Here is a 12,709-nt window from a genome sequence, read left to right on the forward strand (position 1 = left end):
TAAAAAAATATATGACTTTAACTCACAATTCTAACGACCTCCTAGCTCTGCTTCGATGCCTTGGGTGGAGCGAGCCAAATCGACAAATTTATCTAATCACGGGAACAATTCAATGAGAATAAGTAAAATATTTGATAAATAGCCCTAGGCCTAGACCCCTAGAATTAACTATCTAAGAATTTCAACTCGAAAAATTTTTATCAAAAATTCGGAAGAACCTCACCTAAATTACGGACGTTTACCCCTCGTAAAACGGGTCCAAAACCCGCCAAAAACACTTCAATTTTCCAACAATTTATTTAACGGGAGTCGGGTCACCAAGATTTCATTATTTTTTCCGACTCCGCCATACATCACAAATCATGATTATTGGCAGACGGTTCGACAATTATTATTTTAACTAACAATCACACAATAATTAAACACATAATTTTTTATCAACAACCTCTAAAATTTACGGGCTAGAGAATTACTGATACGCTTGATCACTCGGTCGACTCGTCTCCAGTCGCCGGAGTCCGATTGACGATCTGAACACGCCTACGGACTCGGAACAACGCGCTAATGATGATCCCAACACTCGATTTTTCGATTCAACCCCTGATCATCCGGAAAAATTTATAGACGATCTCGGCCGTTGATTTTCAAATGGAGTCTGATTGCCGTGAAACTAGTGCCATTGGAAAGCTTGAGCTGAGGGGAGTTCGAATATGCCCTCCGATTGTCGAAAGCTCAATGGCACTATTCGTTTCACCTCACCGGATTTTGCAATTCCGGCAGCCTTAAGAGGTGGCGATGGTCGGAAAAGGAAGCCAAGAAGTTGCTAATCATTTTGAGCCAAAAACCATTGGCAACGATTGTAGGAACTACCATGAACGGCGGCAAGGAAGTTGCGGCTGCCTTTCTCATTTCTGCGCCTGCCGTCACCGTTCACTGTCACTGCCGCCACTAGCGTGCACGCCAACGCCAACTGCACCTCCCGCCAACGCCGCCACCCTCAACTGAGACTCCTCTACCACTCCACTATTGAAGCCGACGGAGCTTCCTCTCTCTTCTTCTTCTTCTTCTTCTTCTTCCTCGTTCTCTTTCTTCTTTTTCTTTTCTCTATCACAAGTTGGTCCTCCAACTTTTCTTCTTCACCATTTAGTCTCTCAACTTTTTTAATTACTAGCAATTTTGCCCTGCGAAATTTCCGTTTAATCCTCAAACTTCTCTTTAGCTTTTCAATTAAGCCTCTAACTATTTAATTTGAGTCAAATTACAATTATTAAAAATATAGAATTACTTATTTACCCTTGCTTTTAAAAGTAAAATTACCAAGTTACCCTTACCGACATATTTAATTATAAAAATACCAACCATACAAATTTTCATTTAAAACCCCAAATTAAAGTAATTTATTTTAATCCTAACACTTAATTAACTTAATTAATCAATTTACTAACCATTTTTCAAATAAAATCAACATCATTAGCTAATTAAAATTTATCATTCCTAAATAAATTCTTTTATAAAAATCATTTACTAATTCTTTCATAACTCTCAAATATAAAATTTAATTCGTATACTCATATAGGGAGAAAATTAAGTAATCAAAAACATAATTTATTACCCAAAAAATTTACTTAATTAATTTCTTGAAAATCAAACTAATTAGATATAGAAAAATAACTCTCTTATTTTTATCTAGCATTGAAATTTTATTTTAAATCATCCCAATTAAATTAATTAATAATAAAGTAATATTAATTTAAATAAAAACTCGTTATTAATTATTACTAATATTATTATTATTATTATTAAAAAAATTTCGGATAAATAAATATTACAACTAAAACAATTTAGTTATTTTAATATATTAATTTATTAACTAATTATTTCTTATTTAGTTTTAGCACTATTAAAATTAATCTAAAAATACAAACTATTATATAAAATGATCAAAAATTAAAACCGGTCTACACAACATGAATATATATGTATAAAAAAAAAGGAATATGCCCTAGTTCCAAAACAAAGTTCTTCATAAACTAAATTAATAAAAAATTAAAGGTAATAACAAAGAAATTTCATGTTTGATTAAAATAATAATTAAAACCATAATCCCCAATCCAGTAAGAAGCTCCACTGCGACAAAGCACAGATCTAATCTCGGTAAAAGGTCATCTATACTTGCTTGCCACTTGACGAAAGCGACCCATTAGTAGCATTTCTTTTCGACGTGGCGTAATCCCATTGGTAGTGCTTATGTGGACAGTAGCTTCTTCCATACCATATAAATATTATATTTTTTTATATATATATCACATTAAAAAAGAGAAAAGAATTCAAAAGAGAGAGAGAGAGAGAGAGAGAGAGAGAGAGAGACGGAGAAAGGTATAAGCAAAACCAATTGAATCGCTCTCTGTAAATTTCTCTTTTTTTCTTGGTATTATTAAAATTAATTGCTATTGATTAGATCTGATTGTCAATCTCTCAAATGGGATCCTAGAAAATTAAATTCTACAGGTAATACCGTACTGGTAGTAGTTAGTAGTAGGTGTAACTGTGACAGAGAGAGAGAGAGAGCTAAAGGAAAATTGAAGAGTTTCCGCTTTATCTAGAATAGTACATATTACTGGTAAGTGTAAACCCTAATCTCTTTTGTGATTTAATTTTCTGTTTGGTTACGGAGAAATAGCAAGAGAAGATTCTGGATTTTATTTTGTTTTCCTTGATTGTTATGAATTTGCTTATCTAGATCGTGATTTTGTTTTGTTTTATGTTTTCTATAATTAGGTTTCAGGTTCTCGATTGAGATTTGAATTCGATGGGTAAAGGAGGGGAGGATTATGGGAAAAGGGAAAAGATAGGGGTAGAAGAGGAAAATAAAGAAAAGTTTCCAGCTTGGTCAAAAGGAATTGAAGAATGTCTGGAGCAATATCAAGTGAATCATGTGGTTGGATTATCTATTGAAGAAGTTGAAAAAAGGAGGCAGATCTATGGTTATAATGAATTAGAGAAACATGAGGGTGTATCAATTTTTAAGTTGATTTTGGAACAATTTAACGATACATTAGTTAGGATTTTATTAGCTGCTGCAATTATATCCTTTGTTTTAGCTTGGTATGATGGTGAAGAAGGTGGGGAAATGGAGATCACTGCATTTGTTGAACCATTGGTTATTTTCTTGATCTTGATTGTGAATGCGGTTGTGGGTATTTGGCAAGAGAGTAATGCCGAGAAAGCATTGGAAGCTTTGAAGGAAATTCAGTCCGAGCATGCTGCAGTTTTAAGAGGTGGTAAGATGTTATCAAGTCTGCCAGCGAAAGAGCTTGTTCCTGGTGATATCGTGGAGTTGAGAGTGGGTGATAAGGTGCCTGCAGATATGAGAGTTTTAAATTTGATTAGCTCCACTGTTAGGATGGAACAAGGGTCTTTGACTGGAGAGAGTGAAGCTGTGAGTAAGACTATTAAGCCTGTTGCTGAAAATACTGATATACAAGGGAAGAAATGTATGGTATTTGCTGGAACAACAGTGGTAAATGGCAATTGTATATGCTTGGTTACACAGACAGGAATGGATACAGAGATAGGAAAGGTGCATTCGCAGATTCATGAAGCTGCACAGATTGAGGATGATACCCCATTGAAGAAGAAATTGAATGAATTCGGAGAGCTTCTAACTTTAATCATTGGAGTTATTTGTGCATTGGTTTGGCTAATTAATGTGAAATACTTTCTTAGTTGGGAATATGTTGACGGTTGGCCTAAGAATTTTAAGTTCTCATTTGAGAAATGCACTTACTACTTTGAGATTGCTGTGGCATTGGCAGTGGCTGCTATTCCAGAAGGGCTGCCTGCAGTCATTACTACATGTTTGGCTCTTGGAACTCGAAAGATGGCTCAAAAGAATGCACTTGTTAGAAAGTTGCCCAGTGTTGAGACTCTTGGTTGTACAACAGTGATCTGTTCTGATAAAACAGGTACTTTAACAACCAACCAGATGGCTGTAGCAAAGCTAGTGGCAATGGGCTCTAGGGTTGGCACTCTTCGGTCTTTCAGTGTGGAAGGAACTTCCTACAATCCTTCTGATGGGAAAATAGAAGACTGGCCAGTGAATCGGATGGACTCTAATCTTCAAATGATTGCAAAGATTGCTGCAGTCTGCAATGATGCAGGTTTAGAGCAATCTGGGCAACATTTTATTGCTAGTGGAATGCCTACTGAGGCTGCATTAAAGGTAGAGCGACCTTCTGTTTTCTTATTCCCTGAATTAATATGATACAACAAGAAGCTGAATTGAGCAGTGCAAAAACCTGGGCATAATAGCAATGTGCCGCCTCCACTGATGGCTTTAAGTGGCATTTTTTCTCATTTGAGTGTAGACCTTGTGTATATTTAAATTACTATGTAATTCTTCTTCTTCTCCTTCTTCTCTATGTGTGCATGCACGCCAGCGAACTATACCTTTTGGTCCACTAAATGAGTTGCTAAAAAAAATTATTCGGATTTAAATTCCTCATTGGATGCTTCTGTTTTCTGTACCAGGTTCTTGTTGAAAAAATGGGATTTCCAGGTGCACTTAATGAATCATCTTCAGACCATGGGAATGTTCTACGTATGTTAGATTTCTTTGTCTGGACTGTCTGTTTTTCTGTCTATTATTTTCAGTGTTTAAAAAGTTTCCTCGCTCTGACATTTTTCTCCCCTCTGTTGCTTTTCTACTCAAGGCTGTTGTCAACTATGGAATACAATGGACCAGCGCATTGCAACTCTTGAATTTGACCGAGATCGGAAATCCATGGGAGTCATTGTTAATTCAAGCTCAGGCAAAAAGTCACTGCTAGTGAAGGTTTATTAAATTCTTCTCTATCTTGCATGTTCTGCTACAATTGTTTATTTTTTCCAGATTTTATCTTTTCATTAGCTGAGACAAATCAGGCTCTTTTTATTGTTGATTACCAAATAAAAACCTGTCACCAGCTTGCTTTTGGCTGCATTAGAATTTAATTCTCAAAATTATTGGTTATTTGGCGGAATAACTCTGAGTTTGCTATAACAAGATTATGTTCCCTATTTCATTGTAGGGTGAATGTTTATACATCTTATTATCTAACTATGGTTATCTTTTTCCAAATTCTCTTCTGTCTTTCTCTCTCCGTTGGGACCTTTTACTCGGTGTCTGCCTACAACTGTAAGGATGCTACATGGACTAGTTTTTTATGTATTTCACCAATAGATATTTTCTTCCTCGCCATTGTACTACATAATTGTCTGTCAAAGATTGCTGTTAAAATGTTGTGCTAAATTAATTTGGCTCTCCAAGTTTACTTCTCTGGTAAAAGAAAAGAATTGTTCCATTAAGTTTAACATGGATGACTATCTAGTGATTTTAATATTTTTCATCATTTCTTGTGCTTTTTGTTTTGAATTTTTTAGATTCGGGAACATTTTCTAAATAGCCTAATATCATGTGGCAGGGTGCAGTAGAAAACTTATTGGAGAGAAGTTCATATATTCAGTTGCTTGATGGTTCTGTTGTGGAACTGGATCAATATTCAAGAGAGCTTATTCTACAAAGCCTTCATGACATGTCAACTACCGCATTACGTTGTTTAGGTTTTGCTTACAAAGCAGAAGTTCCAAGATTTGAAACATATAATGGTGATGAGGACCACCCTGCTCATGAGCTTTTACTCAACCCATCCACTTATTCTTCCATTGAGAGTGAACTCATTTTTGTTGGCTTAGTTGGGTTAAGGGTAAGTTGTACTATCATCTTTTTTTTTATATAATTAAATTCTTTTTTTGTTTGTTTCTTTTGGTTATTTGGCAATTTTCTTTTATTCACATGGAATTTATTCTTGCTTTCAAATTTTGAAGGATCCTCCACGGAAGGAGGTTCGTCAAGCAATTGAGGACTGTAAAGCAGCTGGAATCCGTGTTATGGTAATTACAGGAGATAACAAGAATACAGCAGAAGCTATTTGTCGTGAAATAGGTGTTTTTGGACCTTATGATGATATCAGTTCAAGAAGCTTGACTGGGAAAGATTTCATTGAACATCCTGATCAAAAGAGTCATTTAAGGCAAGATGGTGGGCTGCTGTTCTCTCGGGCTGAACCAAGGCATAAACAAGAAATAGTGAGGCTGCTTAAAGAAGATGGTGAAGTTGTTGCCATGACAGGAGATGGAGTAAATGACGCACCTGCCTTAAAGTTGGCTGATATCGGCATAGCAATGGGGATTGCTGGGACAGAGGTATGTTTATTTGTTTATTCGCTTTGAACATGAGGTATATTAATTTGGTACAGGCATATGAACTTCATATGGTTAATAAAGATGCATGTTTCTGCATGCGCATATTTTTTTCCCTTCATGTATTAAATGCACCCATATGGAGTTCTCTCAAGCTATTACTTGGTGTTGCAATTGTGTAACATACGTCGTGCACATTATTTTAGGGTGCATTTTTTGATACCCATGATGGTATATGCGTGTAAGTTTAACTTTAGAAAGAGTGCATCAATTACATCACCGAATGTCTGTTTGGCGTTGAGGTTGAAACGACTACTTGAAGAAGCGCTTTTTACTGCAAAAAGCAGTTTAAAGTTTCATTTTAGCTATTTTGCACTTCTCATGACCCAGCCATTGCAATTCTGCCTCAGGAGCAACTGTTAATTTGCTTTTCATCTCATATTCAAGATTTTAAAAGCGACTACAATGTTAATAACAAATAGACACTAAGCCATTTTAGTTGACTCTTCTACTCTGTCACTCTACTTTGTTCTTATCTTAAGCTGCATATTTAAGTTCTTAAACCTATTTCCAAGCCCAGGTTGCAAAAGAAGCCTCTGATATGGTGTTAGCAGATGATAATTTTAGCACTATTGTTGCTGCTGTTGGTGAAGGCAGGTCCATTTACAACAATATGAAGGCTTTTATCAGGTTTGATATTCCACTTTCGAAATTGTATATTAGTAATTGATCTGCATATATATGTGTGTGTGTGTGTGTGTGTGTGTGTGTGTGTGTGTGTGTGTGGCATAATACTGCCACATCTAGGTGATTGATTCTTTTCATTTGGCAAGATCCGCAAAAGGTGGACTTAGCAATTGTTTGGGTAGAATTGATTAGTAGTATTAGTAATGCTCTGCCGATTAAATTACATCATCACATTTGATTTGCTTCAGATCGGGTTTTACACTGAACTTTTAAATGCTGTCTGTTGTGTTTATGACATGTATTTTCTTTATATCTAAACTGGCTTTGCTGAAATTATGGGTTACTAGCCATAGTACTGCTGATTAATAAACATGATAGGATGCACATTTCTTAAAACTAGTTTTCTTAAGCTTAGAAGTGCTTTTTTTTCTTTTCTGTGAATGTGCAACATCATCGTGTGTGCAACTGGTGGTTACCTTTTAAAATTGGCCTTTCCTTTTTCAAACAGAATCAAATTGCTCTTTCGCTTAGTTTATGATTGTAGCTGTCTGCTGAATCAGCAGACAACACTAATCTTGTGCTGTAAAATTTCTAGTCCTAAGAAAGCTCCATCTGTAGGAATAGAATATATTGTCAATATTTAGTTTGTCATCATCTCCTGAAATGTTGTCTCTGCATTCTGTTTCAAGCATTATTTCAGTTTTCTTAGATGTTTTTTTTCTTCGTTTCTTTCACTAATGATTGTAGGTACATGATCTCCTCAAATATTGGCGAGGTTGCCTCTATATTCTTGACTGCTGCTTTGGGTATTCCAGAAGGGATGATCCCTGTTCAGCTTCTCTGGGTAAATCTCGTGACTGATGGACCACCAGCAACGGCATTAGGATTCAATCCCCCAGACAAAGATATTATGAAAAAGCCTCCTCGAAAGAGTGATGACTCTTTGATAACACCCTGGATTTTAATCCGTTACCTGGTACAAGAACTGTATTTACTTTTCCTTTCTCATAAAATTAAATTTTCTTTTATTGTTCTGAAAGTAAGATTTGATGGGAGTTGGTCAAAGCAATTTTTGTTAACCTTGTTATGTATTCAATGCAGGTGATTGGATCTTATGTTGGGCTAGCAACAGTTGGTGTCTTCATCATATGGTATACGCATCACACTTTCATGTTCATTGACCTGAGTGGAGACGGTCACAGTCTTGTCACCTACTCCCAACTGGCCAACTGGGATCAGTGTGGCAGTTGGCAAAATTTCTCAGCATCGCCATTCACAGCCGGGTCTCAAGTGTTCAACTTTGATGACAATCCATGCGAATACTTCCGCTCTGGAAAAATCAAGGCATCGACTCTCTCCCTTTCTGTTTTGGTTGCCATTGAGATGTTCAACTCCCTGAATGCTCTCTCTGAGGATGGTAGTCTTCTGACAATGCCCCCATGGGTCAACCCATGGCTTCTTCTGGCAATGTTTGTATCATTTGGCTTGCACTTTTTGATCCTCTACGTGCCAGTCCTTGCTCAAATATTCGGGATTGTCCCTCTCAGCCTAAATGAATGGCTTCTGGTGGTAGCTGTTGCTTTCCCTGTCATTCTGATTGATGAGGTTCTCAAGTTTGTGGGAAGGTGTACGAGTGGGATAAGGAATTCTGGTTCAAGCAGACATATAAAGCACAAGGCAGAGTAGATCAAAAAACAAGTGGAAGTGTTGGTCCGGTAGTGGCTGTGTAACCAACCCCTCTTTAATTTAAAAATGAAGGGTTGGTGCGGACAATTAAAGATTTGATTAGATTAATGAGACAAGAACTGTATTTACGTTCAAACATAGAAATTCTTTTCCTGTTTTGAAGTCGTTAATTCCCTAGGTTGTAATGCCGGCTTAAGGTCCTCAGTCGAGCATGGGGGAGCACTATTTTGCATACTATTTGATTCAGAAGTAGCGTTCTCGCCATCTAAGGCTCCTTTTTAAGGGTTTTTGGAGCGATTAGTTCTGTTGGATTGGGATGTACCTCCGGCGCCAAAACTTGCCCATTAATTTTAATCTCATTTCCCCCCCTTCGCACCATACTATTTAACTAATTTTTTCATTAGTCTTAGTTCCTGTTCTGCAGTTTTATCCTTTAGTTGAAAGTTATTTGAAAAGAGAATATCTCCTTTAAATGGAATGGCTGTGTGAAGTGAAAAAGATAATAGTATTAATAATGATGCAGTACGTCATCTTCGGGACCTGAAAGATCTATGGGTTATCCAAATTACCAGTTAGCGTTTTTCTTTTAACTGCCAAAGCTTTTTGCCCTCATAATAAGTCAATTGAACTAATGTCGTATATCATATTTGGGCTTTTTTTAGATCGAAACCTCGCTTTTCCTCATAAAGACATGTCTCTAAAGCGAAAAGAAAAAACAATAAACCGTTGTATGAACTCTGCCCTGACATGTTTGTGGTCTGTGTCCAAGCTTTGCTTCTAAGGGAAAACAGTGCCTAGTTTCTGTATCTAATTTGAGCCGAGTTAAAGACAAGATTCAACAGAACAAAAGCTGAATTTCTCACTTTGTGCCCTCTCTGAACCAACACATACCACTAGCAAAAACCTTCCAAGAACATAACAGTCCAAAGATGATTGAAAAGAAACAAATTCTTGGCACAGAAATAGTCAATACAATATTTCATTAGACCTGAAATTCAAAGCATGAATTACACAAAAACAACCCTAAGACACCCACTAATTACACAGCATTTCACTTTTTGTTTTCTTTCAAAAGAACCCTAACCCTCCTAACCCTAACCCTGAAAACGCAAAAGCGCCGCCATGGCCGAGACCACTAACCCCATCTAAATTTCTTGACAGCAAGACTTCCAGAACCATAAAGCAAGTTCTTCCTTAACCTCCAAAACCATAAAGAGTTCTGCCTTGCCTTTTCAAAGCATAAACAACATCCATGGCAGTAACAGTCTTTCTCCTAGCATGCTCAGTGTAGGTGACAGCATCTCTAATCACATTCTCAAGGAAGATCTTAAGAACCCCACGAGTCTCCTCGTAGATCAGCCCACTGATTCTCTTGACACCGCCTCTACGAGCCAAACGACGTATAGCAGGCTTTGTAATGCCTTGAATATTATCTCTCAACACCTTCCTGTGCCTCTTGGCTCCTCCCTTTCCCAATCCCTTGCCTCCCTTTCCACGCCCTGACATTTTTTCTCCGAAATGTTTCTCTGGATTTTTGAATTCACAATTTGAGATATGATTGTGCTTTTTGGTTTTATCTTTATTTATAGAGTTTAATGGATCCAAGTGATGGCTTGAAGAGCGTTTCCGATCGTTAATTCATTTTTCAATCAACGGAGAAGATTAGACATGCTGCATTGAAATGGATCGATGACGTGGATAAGTGCGTTTTTCTCACCAGGAACGCGCGGGTTTGTTTTCCGGAGTTGGCGCTACTTGAAAATATTGTCCAAAATCGTCTTTGAGTTGCAAAAAATGAAAATGAAAATCCAGATCTTTTGATCAACTGATATATTAGAATTGTAATTGAAAATAAGGGTTGCCTTTTATTTTTAATATTTATAACAAATAAAAATAGAATAATATAAAATTACAAATCACATTCGTAGCAATTGTCTAATAGACACTCATGTCTTTTTTTTAATAAAAAATATATAAAATAAAAAATAAAATAAAAATGTTAAAATTAAAAGAAATATTTTAATACAACGGATTTATATTAGTAAACTAATATGCAATTTATCTAAAAATTTTATTCATTTTTAAAATTTAATTTATCTATAATCAATTAAACACAGATTTAATTATGTAAAATAATAAATTAATTTTTATTCTATTTAATATATATAAATTTTAGATTGATAAATAAATTATATATATTTTATAAATTGCTACCAAACAAATTGTTGGAATAGATTAGTTATAATATGTTGAGCTTAAAAGACTTCTAAGTTTTTGATGGGTTTTCATTTAAGGATATTAAGATTGAAGGACTTTCTTCTAAAGATTTTTATAATCAAAACATCATTCTTCTCAAACAAATCATTATAGTTGAAGTTTGTAGTATAAAAAGAATAATAAAATAAGAAAAGACACTATTTTTAAGAGGAAGACCAACCAACTTAAGAATTTGATGAATAATTATGATTGCGAAATAGAAAATTAAATGACAATAATTGTCACAAATATTGCCATAATTTTGTTAATAATTATTTGTAGCACATCAAACAAGTGAAAAGAAGAATTATTATAATTATTGACATCGTAAGGTATGGCTATGGCCAGTCATCTCTTTCTCTACCTTCTCTGTGTTTCTTGTTCTTCAGAGATGTGGAGGTAGGTATACATGAATATCCTTATCAAGTTAATTTCTTTTTCTTTTTCCTCTTAATCATTTATCCATTTCTCTCTTCTCTTTTTTATTTTATTTTATCTTTTTTCTACTTTTCTTTTCCTTATCTACTTATTAACTATTCTTACATTTTTTAGATGAATTAAAATGTTGTATTTACCTTTTTAAATTATTTTATTAATTTATTTTTTAGTTTAAAATATAAAGAGCTCCTATTGGATGCCCATTTGGATTTTTAGCATTCTAATTATCTCTTTAATTTGTAAAATATTTTTTATACTCTCTTTCTTTTTTTCTATTTCTCCTTTTATATTATCAACTTTTTATCTTTTATAGATTTACTAAATTACTATATTTTTTTTTTTTAGTGTACATATATCTAGAGCTAATCTAGAGCAAGTTGGGTGTAACAGTCTGGCCTAGAGAAGCGATATGACGAAGGCGGAAAGTGGATGTTGGGACAAAGATAGGATCTTGGACAAGGAGCGACTTCTGACAGACTTTTATGATGGCAGCACTCTAAGATACGGAGGTACATGAATGAATAGAATTACACATTGAAATAGGACAAAAAATGGTTGATAACATATGTAAATAGTTGAGACTAATCAAATAAGGTGTTTTTTGGTTGTTTGGCTATGGAATTATAGGAACTCTAAAGTTAAATGTGTTATTTTTAGAGAGATTTCAGTATGAGCGACCTCTAGAAAAGTTCTCGAATCCGTACAATATCTCATGCGGTTTCATTCCGAGCCGTTACATCAGGTAAAATCTCTACGGATGGCAAAATACTCACTCGAGTTTTAACAAATTGCATATCCAAAGTTCGAACTCGAAACCTTATTTAAGATAGAAAAAATAGTTACCATCTGATTATGCGCTTTTAGATTAATCCATTCTTCTTTTCTATATTTTTTTCTCTTTATTTTTTAGAGTGGCTACATCAAATATTTTTTGTTTATTACTATGTCTAAGCCGAAGTTCACTAAATTATTATTTTAATACTTATATTATTAGTCTTAAATATTTTTTAAATTTTAATTTGCGTCACTTATTTTTGTTAAAATTGTTAGATTTTATCACATTTTATAACTATTAGTTATAATTATGAAAAAATTTGAGAAGTACAGAAATATATTTAAAATTCAAAATAGAAATACATATTGTGGGAATTTTTGTCTATGGAAAATGCCTTCAATATACAAAGTAGAAGTGAGCAAAAAAAATAAAAAATAAAAAATAAAAAAAAAAGTTGAAATGATTGAAAAATCATTTAAAAATTTGTATTTAAAAAAGTTAATCAGTCTAATTGGTTCGGTTTTAACTCTTTAATTTTTTATTTAGTTTTTTAATTTTTACATTAAAATATATATTTAGTTCAAAATTTTCAAATAATTAGCAAGTATTTTAATACTGTAAAGGGTT

At 34.5% G+C, this 12,709-nt stretch overlaps 2 protein-coding genes across 2 annotated transcripts; one reads left to right on the forward strand and one right to left on the reverse strand.

The window, feature by feature from the left end:
- The first annotated feature begins 2,308 nt into the window (after positions 1 to 2,308).
- LOC8278031 (calcium-transporting ATPase 4, endoplasmic reticulum-type) lies at positions 2,309 to 8,991 on the forward strand. The gene is made up of 9 exons (XM_048377521.1): positions 2,309 to 2,620; positions 2,779 to 4,222; positions 4,531 to 4,600; positions 4,713 to 4,834; positions 5,463 to 5,744; positions 5,866 to 6,243; positions 6,821 to 6,930; positions 7,675 to 7,903; positions 8,029 to 8,991. The coding sequence occupies exons 2-9, from the start codon at positions 2,810 to 2,812 to the stop codon at positions 8,611 to 8,613; spliced, it is 3,189 nt and encodes a 1,062-aa protein (XP_048233478.1). The 5' UTR covers positions 2,309 to 2,620; positions 2,779 to 2,809; the 3' UTR covers positions 8,614 to 8,991.
- A 585-nt stretch (positions 8,992 to 9,576) lies between these two features.
- Positions 9,577 to 10,181, reverse strand: LOC8278032 (histone H4). The gene has a single exon (XM_002532762.4). It carries the CDS (start codon positions 10,117 to 10,119, stop codon positions 9,808 to 9,810), a length of 312 nt encoding a protein of 103 aa, XP_002532808.1. The 5' UTR covers positions 10,120 to 10,181; the 3' UTR covers positions 9,577 to 9,807.
- Between the last annotated feature and the right edge of the window lie 2,528 nt (positions 10,182 to 12,709).

The sequence above is a fragment of the Ricinus communis genome, chromosome 8 (genome assembly GCF_019578655.1).
Source record: "Ricinus communis isolate WT05 ecotype wild-type chromosome 8, ASM1957865v1, whole genome shotgun sequence".
In the NCBI taxonomy this organism is placed as follows: domain Eukaryota; kingdom Viridiplantae; phylum Streptophyta; class Magnoliopsida; order Malpighiales; family Euphorbiaceae; genus Ricinus; species Ricinus communis.

Coding starts and splice junctions, on each gene's coding strand:
- LOC8278031 (XM_048377521.1), top strand. CDS start 2,810: ATGGGTAAAGGAGGGGAGGATTATGGGAAAAGGGAAAAGATAGGGGTA. Junction 4,835..5,462: donor AAAAGTCACTGCTAGTGAAG/GTTTATTAAATT, acceptor ATCATGTGGCAG/GGTGCAGTAGAAAACTTATT. Junction 5,745..5,865: donor TTGGCTTAGTTGGGTTAAGG/GTAAGTTGTACT, acceptor CAAATTTTGAAG/GATCCTCCACGGAAGGAGGT.
- LOC8278032 (XM_002532762.4), bottom strand. CDS start 10,119: ATGTCAGGGCGTGGAAAGGGAGGCAAGGGATTGGGAAAGGGAGGAGCC.